The following is a 22846-nucleotide window of genomic DNA, read 5'->3' on the forward strand; positions in this document are numbered from 1 at the left end:
GATGACATCAGCCCATTGCGTCTGGGACAGCCAGTTCCCAGCCTGACATCTGAGTCAGAGGTCTGCCAAGCTGCTGACCCTGCTGACCAGGGTTTACAGCTAAGGAGGCCATGGCCCTGGGCTGTTTCTCTCAGACCCCAGGTCTGGCACAGTTGCTTCCTGCAGCTGTTTTCATTTTCACAGACATCTGCACACGTCACAGATGCCGCTGTGAAAACCTGTTTGAGCAAGAAAGTTTCCTCTTGCAATCACTCAGCACTAGTCTTCACAGGCCTGCCACCTCCCACTTATAACACAGTGATGTGTTGTTCTGGTCGTAGCCAGGGCTGCACTGCTCCAGGCTGACTTCTCCAGACAAAAAAGAGAGAGAAAAATGAAGCACTGAGACTTCCTCCAGTGCAGTGAGGGCTGGGCTCAAACCTGGGCCTGTGAGTGGCAAACAGAGTAAGTGCACTATTGTAGGAAGCCATTTTGCCAGTCCAGTCATAGCTATTTTGCTTCACATATTCTGGGCAGTCACTCATCTTGTAAGGAATTCCAGGGGAGAAATATGAGTTCAAAGCTACCAGTGGGGTTCTCCTCTCTACACGCAGGGAAAGGAAGCTCAGAGTTGAAGGCACACTGATGGAGGGATGGCTCACTCTGTGGCCCCAGACTGCCCAGCACAATATCATCTGCAGGGACAACACTGTTTCCATAATGAGCAGTACCCACGGCCCACCACTTCTGTGGCAGTGGCTCCACTGAGCTGAGGGAAACATGCACTCAAGGGTACAGAAAGAGGGGATCCCCTGAGTGATGACCTTGACTAAGGGAAGGTCTCATCCACAGACTACCACCTTCCACCTACTGAGCCCTCAGGGCCCCAGAAGAAGGTGGGGCTTGAGAAACAGAGTCATTCCACAAGCCACAGGGGGTTGGGGGGAGAGTGACACTTGGGCCATAGTGTGACTTAAAACACACAAAGTGCCAAGTTCAATTCCTGTAATGGCATGTGACTGACGCACACATGTTATTATGCAAAAGGACCTGGATTCAAGCCCACAGTCCCCACCTGCAGGGGGAGGTTTCATGATTGGTGAAGCAGTGCTGCAGGTATCTCCCCATCTTTCTGTCTCGGTCTCTTTCTCCTTTTTCTCTCTCCCCCCTTTCAGATTCTCTCTGTTTCTATCCAAAATAAATAAGTAAATAAGATATATGAAAAAGAAAATAAAAAATATATACATACTTCAAAAAAAAGGCGTCACTTTTTCATGCTTCACCTTTTGAAGTCTCCTGTCACTTTTTTTTGTTTGTTTGGTGGTCTCATTTTCAGGGTCTGTCAGTTTGTTAACTTGCCTTAAGTAGGTTGTTTTACTATCTCCAGTCATTTCCAGAAGGTTAAACGACAACAACGACAACAAAATTGAAACACTAGAAACTCACTTCTAGGGGAGGTGTTTCTTTTGTCCTCATTGCATGTACCCTGAGTGGGAGACTTCCACTTAGAGGTCAAGGAACGTGTTCCCTAGTGGCACCCCTGGTTGAACGTACACTCATGCATGCGCAAGAACTTGAGTTCAAGCAGGGGGGAAGCTTCACAAGTGGTGAAGTAATGCTTCAGATGTTTCTCTCCCCTTCCCTTGTAGATTTTTCTCTACCTCTATCCAATAAAATAAAAATTAATAAAATTTTTTAAAAGGAAGAAAAGAAGAAAGAAATTCTAGATGAAAAACAAGAATGTGTTCCCCTCAATGGACCAATGTAGCCCAGCAATGTTCTATCAGTGTCATATATCTGGAGATAGCATTTATTTATTTATTTGTTTATTTATTATTTCTTTATCTATTTATTTAACAAAGTGTGTGTCAGCTTCATGTTAGCTATCAAACGCAAGTGCGAACTACTACATGCCTAAAATGAACTTCCTAGCTTTCTTCCACCCTATGATCCCTGATCTCATCTACTCTGTTCCTACTTTTTGGTTCCTGTTCATTAACCATTTTGTCTCAGTTTTTGCCCTGCCACCTTCTAGTCACCAAGTTTTAGATGCTATCAAGATTCCATCCTAACTTCTCTGGGCAGAGGACCTCACCAATGTGTCCTGGAACCTCGACTTATCAGAGCACTACCTGAAAGTTTTCTTTTGGAAAATATTCCTAGTCTGTGGAAAACTGAATGGGATACTTACAGATAGGTCCCACTTCTAAAAGATTGTCAAATGAGCAGCAGGAAGTGGTCCCCAGCGTAGCTACCACCTGGAGAGTGAAAAAAAAAAAGACTCTTATTTTAAGCCTTCACCTCTCAGTCATATAATAACCTCTGTATAGACAGTCACCACCTTCCATCCAGCCCAGAACCTTGAACCTGGAGCCCAGTGAGTGTGTGCTGAATGGAGACGGGAATCCATGATTGCACTGAGTCTGTGAGGACACCAGATCTATGGACAGAACAGTGAGGAGCAGAGTTGCCCCATCCTCAAGGACAGGAAGTGAGTGCTGCATCTATGTTGTCAATAGTAAACATTGTATAGTGCTAAAAGGCCACAGGATGATTCAACCACCATAACACTGCGTGTAATTTATTTTCTCAATAAAATTTATTTTCTTAAGAGTCTCTTAAGAATGGCATAGCGTGGCTTGGGAATTCATTCCATTTTGTCTTGTTGTCCTCGTGAATTCCTAATTGAGTTAAATGGAATAACTTCTGTTTAAAAAAATGACACCTGTATTAAATTCTCCTTTGTTAAAATTATTTACCATCTATTTATTTGCACACAGAGAGTGTGTAGAGTAAGGGCCACTAAATGTCAACCCAGACTATGTTGTTTAATGTTTTTTCTTTAATTTTTTTTATCTTTCATTTATTTATTATTTGATAGAGACAGATATTGAGAGGGGAGGGGAGAGACAGAGAGGGAAAGAGAAGGGTTGAGCAGTGGTGCACCAAGTTAGGCACACATAGTAGGAACCACAAGGACCTGTGCAAAGATTCTGGTCTGAGCTGCCAGTCCCCACCTTCGAGGTGACAGTGGGGAGGTTTCACAAGTGGCAAAGCAAGTCTGCAGGTGTCTTATCTTTTCCTCTCCCTATCTGTCTCCTCCTCCTCTCTCAATCTCTTCCTACCCAATAAAATGAAGAAAGAAAGAGAAAGAGTAGAGAGACACCTAATGCCCTGCTTCACCGCTCTTGAAGCTTTCTCCCTGCAGGTGGAAATCAGGGTCTTGAACCCAGATCCTTGAACATTGTAATGTGTGTGCTTTACCTGGTGCGCCACTGCCTGGCCACTCTTTTTAAATGTTTTTTAAGAAATATTTCATATTTTATTTTAGTGAAATACAGAGAGGGGGTGGGGCATTGCTCAGCTCTGACTGATGGTAGTTTTGGGGGCTGAACCTGGGAGCTCAGAGCCTCAGGCAGGAACACCTTTTGCAGAACCATTATGCTGTCTTCCCAGATCCAAGCTGTCTTTTTTAAAATGAGATTTTTAGTAACATGAACCTCTATTCTTTGATTTTTTTTCTTTTTAGTTTTTTTCCCCCCAATATGATTATTGCTTCTGTTCTAAGCATAGAGCATTTACTTATGGTCCTAGGAGTGGCTCAGTGGAGAGTAACAGGTGCTGTGTTCTCTGCTTATTCTGCGCTGGCCGGGTGGGGCTTTGCATGCTCTTGTACTCAACTGTCACAGCAACCTTATGCAGTGGATAGTTTTACTCACAAGCCCCACTCACAGATGACTTACGTGAGACTCCCAGGGATGGATCCAAGGACACACAGAGGCAAAAGTAGATCAGATATGAGTCCAGGTATGTGTAACCCTTGTTGTCTTGCCAGTTATGGGACGAGCCCAATACCCAGGCCAGGCTAGATGCCCTTCCAACAGCCTGAACCATTTGCAGCTCACTCTAGTGGGTATCGAGGTGGGGTTGGGGGTGGGGTGGTGTTAGGCGGCAGAGCACGGTGTTCTAGATGGCAGCAAATCAGCCTGTCCTAATTCTCAGAAGCCACTTGAAAGCCCAGCACCTGTGTTGCTCCTGGCTCTGATTACTCAGCCTAGTGGTGCTAACCTGACTGCAGCAGCCCTGCAGAGGTCTAATCATATTTGTGCTTTGGAGGGAGGGGGGAGTTGGAGCTGGAGAAGGCACCCCCTCTCAGAAGCCACCCATCTTGGAGAGCTCCTGGGGGTCCTGATGTCAGAGGTACAGCCTCCCCTACCCCCCCACCTACTCCTTTTCTTTGCTTATTAGCAGACAGACACTTTACTCTGAGTTTACCCCTTTTTCTTTCTCCTTCTTCCCCTTCTTCTCCTTCTTCTTCTTCTTCTTCTTCTTCTTCTTCTTCTTCTTCTTCTTCTTCTTCTTCTTCTTCTTCTTCTTCTTCTTTTCTCTCTCTCTCTCTCTCTCTCTCATTATTCATTTATAAAAAGGAAACACTGACAAAAACCATAGGATAAGAGGGGGTACAACTCCACACAATTCCCACCACCAGAACTCCGTATTCCCTACCTTCCCCTGATAGCTTTCCTATTCTGGTTGCATTTAAATATTTTAACCAGTTTGAGTTGTTTCCTTTGGCCCCACCCCCCTCATCCCCCACCATACAGATACTATTAACATTCTGAGCCTACAAGTTAAGAATTTACATGCATATTAATTGAATTCAACAGGAAGAAAATGTCCTTAAGGCCAGCTACCTTTTTGTCTTTTGCATAAGTAAATGACAATAGTATTGCATAACATTTGCATAGTAGCCATTGCAGTAATGGATTTTAAAGTATGTGACAAGTATTTGTCTTTTACAGGGTAACTTTGAGAGAAGGTGCAGAATAAAGAAAATGAGTTTAAGGGCTGGGGAGACAGCATAACGGTTTTGCCTGCATGCCTGAGGCACCAAAGGTCCCAGCTTCAATCCCTAGCACCACCATCAGCCAGAACTAAGCAGTGCTCTGGGAAAAAAAAAAACCAATGTGAGACTTTTATTATAATGGGTAGATGACTGGGGACATACTTCACCTCTACCCTCTGTGCTCCCTCACAGCCCCACAGTGTTTCCCTCAAACACCAGAGAGTCCTTGAATCTGACCTGGTCATTCTTTAGCTTCTGAAGGGCTGAAGACACAGACCACGGAGGAGCAGCTATGCCTTGTCACCATGTATATGACCCAGGTTACAGCCTTGGCACCTCATGGGAGAGAACATGACAGAGGAGAGAACTATGACCTCATGCTAGCTCTCCTTCTCTCCCTCTGTCTGTCTTTCTTTGTCTCCTGATCTGAATGACATATGTAGTAGAGTGAAATCACAGAACTCATGATTTTACGGGGGAAAAAAAGTGAAATATAAACCTAACTTTGGGGAGGGAATTCCTCAGGCCTTGCTGTAAGGGGCAAAGGGAGTACATTTAAACTGTCATCAAGAGACCCCTGATTCTTTTTTTTTTAATTTTTAAAAATATTTATTTATTCCCTTTTGTTCCCCTTGTTTTATTGTTGTAATTATTATTGTTGTTGTTATTGATGTTGTTGTTGGATAGGACAGAGAGAAGTGGAGAGAGGAGGGGAAGACAGAGAGGGGGAGAGAAAGATAAACACCTGCAGACCTGCTTCACTGCTTGTGAAGCGACTTCCCTGCAGGTGGGGAACCGGGATCCTTAATGCCGGTCCTTTCGCTTTGCGCCAGGTCGCTTAACCTGCTGCACTACCACCCAACTCCCAGCATTTTTTTAAGTAGTTCATCTTATTTCATCTAGTCACAGCTTTATGAGGTAGTTGTCCCCGTTTATGAGAAGTATAAGCAGAGAGGGTAAAAGGACATAGTGAAGGTCATGCTTGTATTTTTTTTTTCTCTTGTCAGCTACAACAAAAACAGAGACAGATGGTTAGGGGGAGAGACAGAAAGACACTGCAGCACCCTGCATCCCGCATCCCGCGGCTTACATGGCAAAGCAGGCCCCCTCCCAGGTGAACTGTCTTGTCAGTCCTAATGTTACCATGTTTCACTAAAAATGGTAAAATGATGGCACCAGGGGGCCTTGATAAGTTACATGTAGGTAACATAATTAGAGCAACTACTAAAATAGACTAAGAGAGATGCTCAAAAACTCTATAATAAATTCAACTACAATTCTAAGAATGTTCAAATAGCCAGCAGGAAAGAAGACAAAAGAAAATGGAGAAAATCCCAGCAAGAATAAGGTTTTTTAATGGCAGACTTAAATCCTATCATTGATATAATCTCATTAAATTTAAATTGCTTAGGGGGTAGGGTAGGTGGTGGTGGTGCACTTGGTTAAGTGTAAGCATACGTTGCATCAGGATCCCAGTTTGAGACCCCACTTCCACTCCAGGGGGAAGCAAATGCTGCAGATGTCTCTTTGTCTCCCTCCTTCTCTATCTTCCATTCCTCTCAATTTTATGACTTATCAAATAAAGATCAAAGGAAAAGGAAAAAATCGAGGCAGGGAGCAGTACATTCATCACACAGGCACCTATCTCCAGGGATAACCCTGGTGGGATAAACAAACAATGAAATGGTTTAAATACATCAATGTACTTCACATACAATGATTTAGATACTTTCAAAGTAAAAAAAAAATGTATCACTCAAACACAAATTTAAAAATGCAGATATTACAATGATATCAGACAAAGTACACTTTAGAAAATACATTATTCAAAACACAAAAGGTGATACACACACGTGCATGTGCACACACATGTACACCATGATTATCACACAGAATACCCACAGGGAATTAATAAAAAACAAACAATCAAAACAGACAAATCCCATCACTAGTGAGATCAACAAAGCTGCAGGATATAAGATCAACATACACAATTTATTATATTGTGTAAGGTATTTTATAATAGTCTTTTTACAAATTGATTATTGCAATGGTAGTCAATGAAGATGGCCTACTAACCCATAATACAAAATATGTATGCACCAAATAAAATAGCTATAAAATCTGTTAACTTATAATTTACAGAACTGAAAGAAGAAGCAAATTTACAATTGCAGTAAAATATTTAGCATTTCTTTCTACTAATCAACATGGGAGTTTTGACCTGCTCTGTTTCTAACCTGGGCCTGTTCACACCTCCTTAGGTAACCTGGTGGTTCCCTCCCCCCCCCACCCCCCCACCCCCCCACCCCCCCCCCCCCCCCCGGCTCCTGGGAGGTCATCATATTGATGTTGAACTCAGTGCAGGCACCCAATGGGCATAGCACACTATAGCTGACAACTCCTGGGCTCAAGAGATCCTCCAGCCTCAGCGTCCCAAGTAGCTAGGGCTACAGGCAAGCACCACCTCACCCAGCATCTCTTTCAATGACTGACACAATATCTAGGCAAAAAAAAAAAAAAAAAAAAAAAAAAAACAGCAAGGACACAGAAGAACTCAATGGCACCACAAGCCAAAATTGGCAGCATGGAACACTACACCTTAGAAAAGGGTAGATATTCTTTTTTAATGTCTCAAGCATTTTTATCAATGCATGCCATGTCCTGAGTTATAAAATCCTCAACAAATTTTAAATAATTGAAAGCATATGGAATATATTCTATGACCATCATGAAACCAGTTCCAGGACTACAACTAGAAAATCTCCCCACTCTTGGAAACACTTCTAAATAGCTATGAGTCAAGGAGAAAAATCTCAGTTGAAAAGGCTCAAGATAAATCAAATGCATGAAAGTGAGAATTAAGTATATCACAATATGTGAGATACAGCTAAGAAAATACTGACATGAAAATATGCAGCAGCAAATACTTATGTAGCATCAAATTCAAACCAATAATCTAAGTCTCTGAAATTTGAAAAAAGAACAAAATTAACCAAATCAATCAGGCATAAAGAAATAATAGAAGAACAGACATGTTAAAAAGACAACAAAGAATTGATGAAACTGAAAGCTGGTGCTTTAAAAACATTAAACCTCAATCAAGATTAAAAAATAAAGAGAAAAAATAGCAAGTATAAGAGATGAACGTAACCCTATAGCTGAGAATGATAGTTTGGATTATTACAGAAAACTCTTATTTAAATTGTTGACAAGTTGAATGAAATGGACCACTCAGAAATCCCAGACTACCACAAGATACACAATATGAAATAGATAATTTGAACAGATGCATAAAGAAAGAAAAGCTATCAGGGGAGGGGATGGGATACAGATATCTGATGGTGGGAATTGTGTGGAGTTGTACCCCTCTTATCCTATGGTTTTGTTAATGTCTCCTTTTTAAAATAAATTTTAAAAAATCCCCTAGAACTATATTTCCTGACCCAAATGGTTTCACTTAAGAGTAAGACAAGATGTTTAATTAACATCAATTTTATAAAGTTAACATTTTTCATATGAAGATAATATTGATGTAATATCAAAACTGGAACAGTAAATGATAGTAAAAAGCATAAAATACAAGTCAGTATTACTCATAAATACAGAAGAAAAATCCCTGAAGTATTAGCAAAATGAATCTAGTCATGTATAAAAGGAATTATGTATTATGTACAAGAAATATTTGTTCATAGGATGCAAGGCTAGACTAGTATCTGAAATTCAATCAGTGTATCCCCCGACTCCTAGCTATAGACTGAACTCTCTATTTGCATTAGACAATGAAGAAAAGTCATATGACAAAATTCAATGCCCAATCATGATAAAAAAAAAAAAAGTCTAAGAATCCTAATATCAGGAACTCTCTCAAAAAATAAAAACCTAGAGAAAATACCATACTTGATGATTAAAAAGCAATTATACTTTCTTAGGATTGGAAACAAAGTAAGATTACTCCTTCTCACCACAGCCTAGGTAACATAGGAATTGAATTGGAAGTTCAGTCAGGGTAAAAAAGGGAAAAAATGAGCAAACAGAGAGGAAGAAATGAAACTATGTATCATGATTATCACAGAATACCCACAGGGAATTCATTAAAAAACAAATAAACAAACAAAAACAATTCTCAGCACTAGTGAGATCAGCAAAGTTGCAGGACGAAGATCAACATATAAAATTTACCATGAGTGAGGTTGAATGCACTCTACTAGGTGAACTATCTCCTGGCCCTGTATTTTTTTAAACATGGTGTGAGGGACTAGGGTTTCATACAAATGTGATACCACTGAGCCACCTCACCATTCCCAATTTAATGAAGGGTTATTTAGTTATTTATTATGAGAGAGCAAGAAGAGAAGATGAAAGAGTAATGAGAGAGAACCACTGAACCACTTTCATCAGGCTCTCTCTCTCTTTTCTGATTTTCCACTGGAATTTTATTTTAAATTGGCATTAAATCCTTCTTTTTACTATTCTAACACATACTTTTAATAGGCCCTGTATTTCTTGTAAGCATTTGCTCTTTAGTTTTATTTATGGGTTTTGTAATTTTTACAAAATAAAATTATACTTTCTGTGCTGTTCTTTCCATTGCTTTTATTTGGAAAATCAACAAAAAAATGTGTTTAGAAATATTGCCCTTTTGCACATGTTCACATGTATCCATAAATTAGGGCAAAATATATACCTGAAAGCAAAAGTGCACAATAGTCTGCAGTGAGTCAGCATATGCAGCAAGCAAGTAGAAAGACCTAAAAAGACACTGTAAAGTTCCTAATGAAATAGTGTCTACTTAGACTTAGATACCCTCCTCACCTACTTCCTATTATACTTCCCTTACTCACTCCAAAGCTAACCTTATCAAAGTAAGGACTGCAAAGGCTGAATAAGGGCAAGAGACTGGCATACTTTAACAATGACTTTTCAGTCACTATCAGGCCACCCCATCAGCTGGGGCCCTATTCGGAGAGTGTTGAGATTCCCAAACAGACATGATGGGCCTAAATCTTGAATAGATCCCTTTCTCCATTGTCACTGTTTATTTCCATCAGGAATAACACAATGGACCCCTTTGTGGGCCCCCATAGGACCTTGCCCTCAATGTGAATCAACAATGGTAGAGACTGTTCTGTCTTCCAAAGGGAGGCTGGATAACATACTCTACCTACTACCTGAAGAAGATGGGTCTGAAATTGGTGCAACCTGGAACATTCTTACTTGTGACTACAGAATGTGAGCTCAGACCTACAGGGATACAGAGGTTACATAGGCTCCTAAGCTGAATATGGGCCCCAGATCAGATCAAATCAATGGGATTTATAGTCAACAATATTTATACAATTTTCCCATATTTGGGAGCTACTCTCTTCTCTGATCCAACTTTCTGGTCCTTTTTCCATTCATGACATCATCTACCCAGACAATAACTTAGATCTACCTGCATATCAGATGTCAGGCTCAGGAAAAAAAAAAAAACTAATATAGTCATGGGCTTTTTGGAATATAACTAAAATAGGACTACTATCTACAAAACAGAGAGCCCCCAAATCTTTATCTGAACTATTCCAGCCTTTAGGTTCATTATTACTCAACAATTTGTTTGGCTCTATGTTAATTATTTTTTCAACTACCAGGTCCCAGATGCTAAGATGATGCCAACTGGACTTCCCTGGGCAGACGAACCCACCAATGTGTTCTGGAGCCCTGCTTCCCGAGAATCTCTGACCCAGGGAAAGAGAGACAGGCTGGGAGTATGGATTGACCTGCCAACACCCATGTTCAGCAGGGAAGCAATTACAGAAGCCAGACCTTCCACCTTCTGCACCCCATAATGACCCTGGGTGTTGGGAACATGTGTAAGCCTGATAGAGCTTAGGGAGAACCACCCCCATCTTTGGATGGAGGTCTGAGAAGATAACCTCTTGGTAAATCTCTCTCAACCGAGGTGAGCATAAGGGGGGAAACTCAGACTTGGTTCTTTCCTTCTTGACTCTCAGGCCCACAGGCACCCCAGTACTTCCCTCCATTAACTGCAGGCCACATGGCCACAGATTCACTCATTCAAAGTCACCTTCTGATCACAGAAGAACACACCTTATCACACACTTCATCACACACCTCAAACCCCAGACAAGAGAAATTCCAAACTATATGGCCTTTTGATATCCATCTTCTTTCTGTCTCACCCTACGGGTTTAACCCCTATGCTTCTCTCAGATACCTTTGGATAATTAAGTTGCTTGTATTATGGAGAATAACTGTCTTGTATCTCATCAATTCCTGTCATACCAACCCCCTACCTTAGGGGCATGCTGACTGTTAAGAAACCTGTAATTTCTGTCATATTTCAACAATAATTAACTTCATTGCTTTTCTGTTTAACTCATGTCCACTTTGCTAATAAACGGACTCTAGGATTCTGGGACTCAAGGACTCAGATTCTAGATTCACGCTAAGAGTCCCCTGGTGTCTTTTACTTCGTGTCACCCCTGTCGTGAGCGAGAAAGAACCAGCCCGTTACCTTTCCCCTGCCGGAGAAGGAGAGAGACACCCCGAAACCTGGGTCCATACTCCCAGAGGGATAAAGAATAGGAAAGCTATCAGAGGAGGGGATGGGATATGGAGTTCTGGTGGTGGGAATTGTATGGAGTAGTATCTCTCTTATTCTATGGTTTTTGTCAGTGTTTTCTTTTTATAAATAAAAATTAAAAAATTAAAAAATAAAGGTATTCATTTACATATTAAAAAAGAAATATTGCCCTTTCCCTGGAAAGGATATTCTAGTGAGTCTAAGTATTGATAATTTTGATGATAAAACATCATATTTATTATAAATAGGACACAGGTCTGGAGAGATAAAGCCAGACATTTGAAATCCACACCAGTGCTTTCTAGAACCCCACTTAAATATTGTAATTAAAATGTCTATTTAAATGAGAGAGAAAGAGATACAGAAAGACCAGAGCACTGTACAGCTCTGGTTGATGATGGTGCTGGGGACTGAACCTAGGACCTTAGAGCAGGCATGAAAGTCTTGCAGAAACGTTATGCTGTCTCCCCACCCCAATATGGACATTTAAAAAAGCGACCTTTCTTTCTACCTAGAATAACCATCCTTGCCAGTTTATTTATTTGACAAATATATCTTAAATTCTTCCAAGTGTGAAGAGAGTACACCGGAAACTGATATGACAGCAGTGAGCTCTCACTTTTCACAGTCTTATGGGGAAAGGGAGTCTGTAGCAGACATACAAATAAATATACAACAAGGCAACACACACGACAAAGATTAATAGCAGGAACAGGTAGCAAGGAAGACCTCTGGGATAACAGTTCACTTTGGCCCCTGGGGACTTGGCCGCCTTCACCCTCCAAGTGCTACTTGTGAAGTGCAGCCTCCTACATTACAGTTATTTTATTTATTTTTAAAATTATTTAATTTATTCTTTAGAGACAGAGAGAAATCAATAGGGAAGGGGGAGATAGAGATGCAGAGACACTTGCAACACAGTTTCACCACTTGTGAAGCTTTCCCCCTACAGGTGGGCATCAAGGGCTTGAGCTTGTACATGGTAACATGTCTGCTCTGCTGAGAGCACCACTGGTCCCTTTACATTACAGTTACTTGTTCATGCTCTTCACCCCCCTGGTAACTCCTTGAATCAGGACCATGAATGTATAAAATCATGCCCTCCTGTCTTCCTAGTTACTTCCAGATGTTCCATATGTGATGGTCAAATTGATAAATGCAGGGAGTAGGGCGGTAGCACAGCGGGTTAAGCGCACATGGCACAATGTGCAAGGACCGGTGTAAGGATCCTAGTTCGAGCCCCAGGTTCCCCACTTGCAGGGGCGTCCCTTCACAGGCAGTGAAGCAGGTCTGCAGGTGTCTATCTTTCTCTGCCCCTCTCTGTCTTCCCCTCCTCTCTGTTTCTCTCTGTCCTATCTAACAACAATGACATCAATAACAACAACAATAATAACTACACAAACATAAAAGACAAGGGTAACAAAAGGGAAAATAAATAAATTTTTTTTAAAAAAATAGGTATGTGAAGCAGTATTGTAAAAAAAAAATTGACCAATGCAACTTTTCAGAGAACATCACTTGTTTCAGAGTTAAACTTTTCAATAAAAAATAGATAAATAAAAACATGGAGGATGTTACAGAGCCAATGAGGTGGCTCAGCAGTAGAGCACAGGCCTTGCATGCATGAGGCCATTGGTCAGTTCCCAGGACCCCATTAAAAAGCAAGGAGACAAAGCCAAATAGAATGTTATACATGATGGGAGGGTGCTCTGGTTATTCTCTCACACACACACATTAAAAAAGCAAGTAGAGGGAACCAGACCGTGACAACTAGTTGAACACATACATTATAGTGTGTAAGGACCCAGGTTCAAGTCCTGACCCTACATGCAGGGGAAAGCTTCACAAGCAGTGAAAGTGCTGCAGCTCTCTCTCTCTCTCTCTCTCTCTCTCTCATTTTTTGCTTTATCTTGATCCAAAGTAAATAAATAGAGTCCATTATTAATCTGTATTATTAGCCAGAGACGCCTGAAGGCTGTTAAGCCCACTTACTCAGACAAAGAGGTCAGGTACTGCAGGGTCTGTCTGAGCATTGTTCTCAATTCACACAGGGTTCTAGAAAGTGACGGGGTGGATTTTGAAAGCTTGACTTTATCCTTCCAGATCTGGGTAGACTTATCTGGAACAAGCCTGAGGGCATCAGTATTTTTTTTAAAGTTCCATGATGACTCCAGTGTGTATCCAGATGAACATGTGACCAGAGCCATGATCAGAGCATCCCAGTAACCATCACGCAGGACGTTTTAGCCCCGGGTACCATGTGTTGCCATGATCACATGAACAATGACTGTCCCAAGCTCTTTTTGCATCACCAACTACCACTTGTTGCCCCCTGGACAATGTCTCTCTGTGCATAAGAAACTAGGCACTCTTTGGCTAAAATGACTCCTCTTAGAAGCCCCTGGGACCCAAATGTAATCAGGAGGGCTTCCATGTTGAATTTTAAATCATTCATGTACCTTTGAATGGTGCCATTCTTAAAAGGAATCAGAAATAAGAGTTCATGGTTTGGCTGGGCTCTCTGGCTGCTTCTTTGGGGTATTCACACATACTGAGAAATAGATGGTGCATCCCTCAGCCTTGCTGAGGGGATGGCAGAATAACATGTCCCCGTGCCCTGGCCTGTGAGCCTTGGAAGCCCTGGCAGTGATTCTGGCACCAGCCCCCACCCAGCCAAGGGGTCAGAGGTGCCCCACTGCTGTGCCCTACTTGCCCTATGAAACTCACGAAGAATGGAATCAGGCCCTCAGCCTTGTCCCTCTCCAGGGCCTCCTGCAGGGCGGATGCTCGCATGACAAACTTGCCATCAGAAGGGATGGCTTTCAGTTTCACTCCTCCAATCAGCCCAGCTCTTTCCACTGAGGAATGTGCCTGAAAAAAAGGGGCAGAGTTAGGTCAGAGGTGGCTCCTTGGGGTCTTGCAGAAGGCTCCCAGGATTACAAGCTTGGTAAACAGGTGCTCAGGAAATTCTCACAGGGACAACTGAAGTGCCCATCAGTAGATGAATGGATAAAGAAAACAGAGTGCATACAAATGATGGTATACTACTCAGCTATAAAAAAGGAAAACCTTTACATATGCAGTAAAATGAAAGGAATTTTGAGAAGACTATAAGAAGTGGGGAGAAGGGACTCGGGCTGTAGCGCAGCGGGTTAAGCGCAGGTGGCGCAAAGCACAAGGACCGGCATAAGGATCCCGGTTCGAACCCCAGCTCCCCACCTGCAGGGGAGTCGCTTCACAGGCGGTGAAGCAGGTCTGCAGGTGTCTATCTTTCTCTCCTCCTCTCTGTCTTCCCCTCCTCTCTCCATTTCTCTCTGTCCTATCCAACAACGACAACAACAATAATAACTACAACAATAAAACAACAAGGGCAACAAAAGGGAATAAATAAATAAAATAAATATTTAAAAAAAACTTAAAAAAAAAAAAGAAGTGGGGAGAAATCCAAAAGAGAAATACAAATACAAATACAAATATTAGGTGTTATCACCAATGTGTGTAACATAAGGAAATAAGACATATGGACAGAAAAATGAATAAAATAAAATAAACTGAGTTTATCATAAAAAGAGGGTGGGGTAGAAGTAGGGGGTAGAGGGAGTTTAAAAAAATGAAAAAAAGAAAGAAAAGAAGATGAAAGTGTGGTGAGGTATTTGGGGGAGGTGGAGGCAGTGGATGGAAGAAGGTTGGGAACAGTGGCAACAGAAGTTGTCACTAAAGCCACTGGCATTGCTGATTGTCCATGGGAGCAAGTCACGTGCACATGGACCACCTGTTTTCTGAGGGGGGTGCTGTCCATGTCCACTTGATGTAACTTTAAGCTGGATGGATGTTGGCTGGCCATGGCTCCCAGCTGCCCCCTTCTCTGGAGACCGGCCCTCTGCTCACAGAGCTGCCATTTCCCCACTTCCACAGGACCAATCTCAGACCTACAAAGGTTGGCTCCTTCCTGGCCTCAAGAAAGACCCATTCCCATGGCAGGAAAGCATTACTCTGCATACATTCCCAGATATTACATCTTTGCTGACTCCCATGCTTATCTAAGTGCTACAGGGTTCCCCAAATGTGCCCCGCTCGTTAAGCAGAGAACATTTACTGCATTGTACCCAGTCTTGCTCCTAAGTACATAGCAGAGGAGTCACAGGAAAACCACACTCTACAGCCCATGCTCAACATTGTGTGGTAAAGTCATCTTGCTCTAGTCAAACTCAGAAGGTACTAGCCATGCACCACCTTTAGGAAAATTGAGAAAATGTCACAAGCCATGTTCTGCATGACTCTATTCCCTCTCAGAACCCACTTTGAGAAAGATTATGCCCTAAGAATCATAGCAATGTATTAACAGCTATTTATTGAGAATCATGGGTTTATAATTATTTTTCTTATGTTCTTCTGGGAAGTAAAGTAGATGCATAGATCAGTGAATAGCTTTCTTTATGTGCAGGTAGATAGCTTAATGTACCATTAAAATCAACAGACTAATACAACCAATGTGATCTGACACTAAAATATCGATATTGTGTTCATTGCATACCACATACATACTACTAAAGAGCTGTCATAATAGATATGCCTGGCTTAAGAAATTTAATAAGGGTCAGGTGGTGCCACACCTGTAAGAGTACACATGCTATAATGTGCGAAGAACCAGGTTCAAGCCCCCGGTATGTGTGTGTGTGTGTGTGTGTGTGTATGATGAACCCATGCTGCAGGTATTTCTCTTTCTCCTTGTGTCTCTCTTCCTACCCAAACTCTCCCCTACTGATTTCTCTCTGACTCTAAGCTATAAATAAATGAATAAATAAGCAAATAAATAAATAAAACACAATAAAGCATTTAGGAAAGGGCCAGCAAGATAGCTCACTTGAACAGTGCTTTTATATTGCCATAAGCATGATGCAGACTCAAACCTGCCCACTATACAAAAGGGGGCCTTGGTGCTATAAGGTCTTTTTCTCTGTCTTTCTATCCCGGTTCAAACCAGGATCCTTCCACCTGTCCTTGTGCTTTGTACCACCTGTGCTTAACCCACCGCGCTACTGCCTACCACTCCATAGGTTCATTTCCAACCCCCCTTCCAACTCAACACAGAGAAACAACTGAAAGCCTTGTTATCTGAGAGGATTCTTCCTTAAAAAGATCAGCTATCTGAGTCTCTTTGGTTCTGTCTTTCTATGTAAAGGCAAAGAAAACAAAAGAAGAGAAGAGAGGAGAGGAGAGGAGAGGAGAGGAGAGGAGAGGAGAGGAGAGGAGAGGAGAGGAGAGGAGAGGAGAGGAGAGGAGAGGAGAAGAGAGGAGAGGAGAGGAATCTTTCTGGAGTAGTAAAACCCCAGTTGCAACAACAACAAAGGAATTCTGTAAAGATAAATATGACAGCAAAGCTGAGTCAATGACTCCTTGTGGAATCCAAAATCATGAAGTTTGGTATAGTTTATACTTCTTTTTTTATATAGAGTGATTTAAAAAAAATTTTTTTATTGCTTATTTGTTATTGGATAGAGACAGAGAGAAACTGAGAGAGAAGGAAGAGATAGAAAGGAAGAGAGACAGAGTGACACCTGCAGACCTGCTTTACCGCCTGTGAAGTGACTCCCCTGCAGGTTGGGAGCTGGGGGCTTGAACTGGGATCCTAACCAGTCCTTGTGCTTTGCGCCACGTGTGCTTAACCTGCTGTGCTAACCTGACTCCCTATAGTTTATACTTCTGTGTGCCCTCCTTGACGATAATGTTTCTCACATAACTCAATTCTTTTCCATTTCACACAGTTCTGGATTCAATTGTCTTCTCTCTTTGCTCAAATGAAGTAGTTAAAGGACTCAGACTAGAAGCTTCTATTTGCAGTTTTCTTTTTCTTTCTCTTTTTTCATTGTCACCAGGGTTATCACTAGGGTCCAGAGGCAGCACAACTAATCCATGCAGCTTGGCTTGGGTTCAGAAATAGAATGATGTTCAGATCTTGGAGCCTGGCATTGCTGTGGGCCAGACTCACTGGAAGCTCCCTCACCTGGTCAGATGCATAGGCCACCAGCTTCTCCATGATCATAGCCTGTGTCAGCCCTGGGGAAGTAGCCTGCAAGTGGCGTACCGCTTTGGTCCGAGCTGCTAGCAGGGCCACCAGAGTGGCCTCACTGGCACTGCCCTATATCAAAGAAAAGGTGGAAGCAGACTTCATATTACAGCAGAGGAATCAGTGCTTAAGCCATGTGGATGTGTGCCCCTCCCGCTCTCCCTTCTTCCCTTCTCTCCCTCCCTCCTTTCCTTTCTTCCCTTTGTTTTCTTTTTTAAAATAAATCTTTTTAATAATCTTTTTTTATTATTTTACTTATTATTTATTGGACAGAGACAGAGAGAAATCGAAAGGGAAGTGGGAGATAGATTGTTGTATGCTTTACATTGGTTTGGTCTAGCTCTCCCCCTGCCAGGAAAATTGGTTTAGTCCTGCTAGTTTCACAGCCCGCTTATCCCCACCCCAAAGAACCCAAAGACAGAGTTTGAGACTTTTTGGCGCTGCTATGTGAGAAGGATGCAGGAGAGTTCTGTTTGGTATTAGTTTGGGTTAGTTTATGAATCGTTGTTCGTGAATAAAGAAATACAGCTTCCCGGCCCAGCTGCCTGTTTCTGGTCGTCTCTGTTACCCGCCCGTGAAGCCAGCCCGGTTAAAACAACAATAGATAGATAGATAGATAGATAGATAGATAGATAGATAGATAGATAGATAGATAGATAGATAGATAGATAGAAACCTGCAGCCCTGCTTTACCACTTGTGAAGCTTCCCCCTTCAGGCGGGGACCAGGGGCTTGAACCAGGGTCCTTGCACACTACTAGGTGTGCCACTGCCAGTCCCTTTCCCTTTCTTTTCCCAGATTTATTTATTTCTAATAATAGAGAAAGAAGAGAGAGAATCAGAACATCTGGCATATGTGATGCTCAGTTCTACAGCACAAAATTATAAATCAGGCATTGGCCAGGCCAACAGATTAGCAACAGTTTTTAGCTCAGCCAGTACTAACCCCTAGGCTTAAGACAAAAAGAGCAAAAAAGTGCAAAAAAGAGCAGTCAGCTTCAACTCATTCTAAATATCAAAAGAAAAGGCTTTGACACTTAGCAACTGAATAGGAGGCAATTGAATAGGACCTAAATCTGCCCCTGACTCCAGGGTGGCTACCACACAACCCTTCCCCCTGCTTTCCCACAGAACCCAATTTTCATTGAAAAGTGATAAAGTCAAGGTTTTCCTGCCCAGCAGCCTGAAGCTGGCTTTCTCTTTGCTGGCAGGCCTCTCTCTGTCTTAGTTTTGAGGCAGATGGCTTCTTTTTACTGTCCTCCCTTCGTTTTTCTTGGTGGACTATTTCTTAACTTGTTTATTCCAACAAACTCCCTGTCAAACCTTTGCTGCCTGCTACTTTACTCTTTCCTAGTACATCTCTGTTTAGAAAAAGGACAGATATACCTTCACCAATGATTGAATTCAGGACCTTGTTGATGCAGGTCTCTCCTACTAGCCCCTGCTCCACCCCCTGAGTTGCTGTCATGTTTTCTGTACTAGATGAAAGTGCAAAGCCCACTCTCCTCTGTACAGGAGACCATTATTGACTTCCTGCTCAGTTTTTATTTATTTATTTTGTTTTGATGGAAACAGAGAGAAATTGAAAGGGAAGGGGGAGATTGAGAGGAAGAGAGAAAGAAAAGAAAGACACCTGCAGACCAGCTCCACTGCTCATGAAGTACCCCCCCCCAGCAAGTGGAGACCAGATCCTGTGTGTGTATGTGTGTGTGGGGGTGCTTTAAAGTGGTGAAACAGGTCTGCAGGTGTCTTTCTCTCTCACTCTCTATCATCCCATCCTCTCAATTTCTCTGTTCTATCCAAAAACTTGAAAAATGGCCACCAGAGCAGTGGATTCGTAATGCAAGCACCAAGCCCCAGCGATAACCCTAACGCCAAAAAAAAAAAAAAAAAAAAAAAAAACCCTTGAGTGAACACAAGTTCTCAAGAATAGGCCTTACCCCAACTGACTTGGTGTCCTCAAGTCACAAGACATATAAAGTGGACATTCCAGTAGCAAACATGTACCAATAGAGAAGAGAGGCTATGTGAGGACATTAGGAGAAAGAGAGGTGTTCTCTCACTACCTGCATTTGATTGATAACTTTCAGCCTCCACAACTGTGAGAACATACATGTTTGCTTTGTAAATGCCCACCATTCTGTGGTGTTTTGTTATAGCAGCCATAACAAACTAGTGTAACTAACTGGAACAAATGTTTTTGCGCAGTAGTGAAAATGATGCAAAGCTCACCCTTTTGATGTTGGGAGTGAGAGAAAGAATGTAGATGGAGTGGCCAACATGTTGCCCATCTAATTTGAAAATGAATGCATGGTGTTCCTGTGTGGTGACCAAGGACTCGGAAAAGTGTGTACTCCAATCTTCCTGCTCCCAAAGATGATTTTTAATGCCCAATAAGAGAGATGATTGGGCATCAGAACCCCACACCTTGAGGCAGTACAGATATCCTGGCTGAGGGGAGAATGAAGACAAGTGGATTTCCTGGCTCGCTGGGGGAAGATCTGTGCCAAGGATGGTTGGGAGTGTGGGCTGTGCAGCTGAGCACAGTAATGACACCTTTGCTTTAGTGCACAGACCAGGGTTGTTATGGAGAGCCTGCTGCAGGCAGAAGGAAATGCAGACTGATGTCATGAGCAGAAATGGCCTCATCTTAAGGTTCTAAAGTCTAACCCCAAGCATAGTGAGAGATTGGCTTTTCTTTTATGAGAGCTTCCAAACCCAATTAAGAGACCATTTTCATGGACCGGTTTGTCCTACTAAAAGGGCAATTTGCTGCCTGAGTCAGCCATCGCTCTGCTGATGCCTCGCAGCTGTGATTAGGGCTCTGAGGGCCTCAGCACCTGCCACCGCTCAGTTTTTAACTGTCACCAGACTTTGCTTTTGCTGGAGTCTCACAAATTACATTTGTCTTGTCAGTGAGCACATGAGGCTTCCTGCCGTGGATACAGACACACTGTGTGCTTCCCACCAGCAAGGGGAATGGGTTCCAGGGGCAGCTGAGAGATGTCATTATTCCATGTGGTGGGTAGATAGCGTAATGGTTATGCAAAAAGACTTTTCTGCCTGAGGCTCCAAACTCCCAGTTTTAGTCCCACCTAGTACCACCATCAACCAGAGCTGAGCAGTGCTTTGGTTAAAAAAGAACAACTGTATTATTTCCAGCCAGATGCTTGAGCTTCCACAGTGTTCGGAATACAGGGCTGTCTTTGTATTTGTTTGTTGTTTTTTGTTGTTGTTAGACAACCTTGTAGTTTAGGCTTATGGAGGTCCTGGGGGATTAAACCCTGCTGGGGATGGAGCCTCAGGCAAAAGCATCTTTTGCCGATCCATTGTTCTTTTTTTTTTTAAGGCACCATATATTATTTATTTATTTGATAGAGATAGTCAGAAATTGAGAGGGAGGAGATAGAGAATGAGAGAGGCAGAGAGACACCTGCAGCACTGCTTCACCACTTGCAAAGCTCTCCCCTGCAGGTGGGGACCAGGGACTTGAACCTGGGTCCTCGTGCATTGTAACATATGTATTCAACCAGGCTCCCGTTATGTTGTCTCTTCAACCCCTGTCATTATGGAAGAGATGGTTGAGCGATGTTACAAGTGAGTTCGGCAAACACTGGTCGTTGTAACCTGAGAAATGGTGAGGGACCCCACACACACACCAGAATACCCTTCAAGGGCCTAGGGTTTTCTGGCCTCTAATTGGCTGGTGCTCTCAGGCATTCTAAGAGCCTTTCTGGGTCTCACTTTCTCTGAAAAAGATCTGTATTAGAGACTTGGAAAGTGCTGGTGGGGGGTACTGGACTCTAAAGCATGGGGTTCTGAGTTGGAGATTTATCATTGCATGTGCCAGAATAAGGCTCTGGTTCTCTGTCTCTCATATAAATCAATTAGTTAAACTTTTAAGAAGATCTCTGATGATGCAGTCAAACCACAGACATATTTTGACGTTGGAAAATGAAATAAAACCAAGAGCTAAGTTAACACACAGTCTATTCCAGAGTAAACCTGCTATCTCATAAAAACAGATGAATCTTAAAACAAACAAACAAACAAAAAAAAAAAAAACAAGACACCAGGGGATGGGGAGACAGCATAATGGTTCTGCAAAAGACTTTCATATATGAGGCTCTAAAGTCTCAGGCTCAATCCCCAGCTCACCATAAACCAGCGCTAAGCAGTGTCCTGCTATCTCAATCTCCCTCTCCTTAAAAATAAATAAACTATTTTTTTAAAAAATTGACACCAAACTCATAGTGTTGCTGTGAGAATAAAAGGAATTGATGTTTGGTGGCTAAAATGGAGTGGTAGCACCAATGCCAAGTGTTTTCCTTACATACCTGCTGGCTGGTAGCTACAGTCTCAGCTCCCTTGAGTGGACCCAGGAGGAAGTGAGTGGGAGGTCCACCTCCAGCCAAAGCCAGGACCAGCATCTCCTGTCTTATTTCCTAAGAGTAATATGAAGCCATGGCAAGGAGCCTGGGTCACTCTGTCCACCTGCTGCCACTGGGGAAGCCACACACCCCAGAAAACTGGACACTCCTGCCTTCTGCCTTACCTGGATCACCCCGCCTCCCCCTCCAGCTTTCCCTGCCAGAAAGGCTTCCGGCAGCTGCAGCATCTTCCCAAGCCAGTCCATCATCACCGTCTCCAACTCTGTGCAGGCCGGGCTTGCTGCCTGTTAAAGGAAGGAGGACAGGCATTAAGCTCTGGCCAGCTGCCCCGGCTTCCTGCCTGCTGGTGATGTAGGGGGAACCTGGAAAATGCAATATTTCAGTCACTCAGAATGAACCCGTTTAGCAAGGGGTCGAAGACATTTTCAAAAAGAGACCAGAAATTGGCTTGCTGATTACCACATGCAAGGGTCTAGGTTTGAGCAACTTGCATAGGGGAGGGTGGGGGTGTGGGGGTGGTACTTCATGAGCGGTGGAGCAGTGCTGCAGTTTCTCATCTTCTCTCTCTCTCTCTATATATATATATATCTATCTCTGCATCCCCTATACAAAAAACAAAAACAAAAACCACTAGGAAAGGTGGACTGATGCAGGCACTGAGTTTCAGTGATAAGCTTAGTGGCAAAAAAAAAAAAAAAAAAAAAGATTCAAAAGCTTCATCCCTGGACAGGGAATAAGTGATCTGCTCCCACATAGCACATGTCCAGAGAGAATGGCAACACAGATGCTGGAGCCAAAGAACAGAAAATAGCAGCAAAACCCCAGTCCTGGATGTTCCAAGGCAAGACAAAAACCAATCAGTTGGACATGGGGCCAACTTGGCTCATGGGAGATCCCCCTTCTCTCCTGTATCACTCTTGGGATGGCCATGAAACATGCAGGGAACATGCTTCATGTGTGTGGTCATCATGATGT

At 42.7% G+C, this 22846-nt stretch overlaps 1 protein-coding gene across 3 annotated transcripts in view; it reads right to left on the reverse strand.

The window, feature by feature from the left end:
* Positions 1-22846, reverse strand: part of DDC (dopa decarboxylase) — a 53858-nt gene that overhangs the window by 25891 nt on the left and 5121 nt on the right. For 2 of the 3 annotated variants that reach the window (XM_016190466.2, XM_007528163.3), the window contains exons 3-6: positions 22036-22155; positions 17419-17553; positions 14142-14285; positions 2171-2237 (exon numbers count right to left, since the gene is read on the reverse strand). In XM_016190466.2, coding sequence (XP_016045952.1) covers positions 2171-2237; positions 14142-14285; positions 17419-17553; positions 22036-22155 — 466 coding nt within the window. The remainder of the gene's footprint in view (positions 1-2170; positions 2238-14141; positions 14286-17418; positions 17554-22035; positions 22156-22846) is intronic. The other variant, XM_060171549.1, reaches the window with a different exon arrangement.

Source organism: Erinaceus europaeus, chromosome 14, assembly GCF_950295315.1.
Source record: "Erinaceus europaeus chromosome 14, mEriEur2.1, whole genome shotgun sequence".
Classification (NCBI taxonomy): domain Eukaryota; kingdom Metazoa; phylum Chordata; class Mammalia; order Eulipotyphla; family Erinaceidae; genus Erinaceus; species Erinaceus europaeus.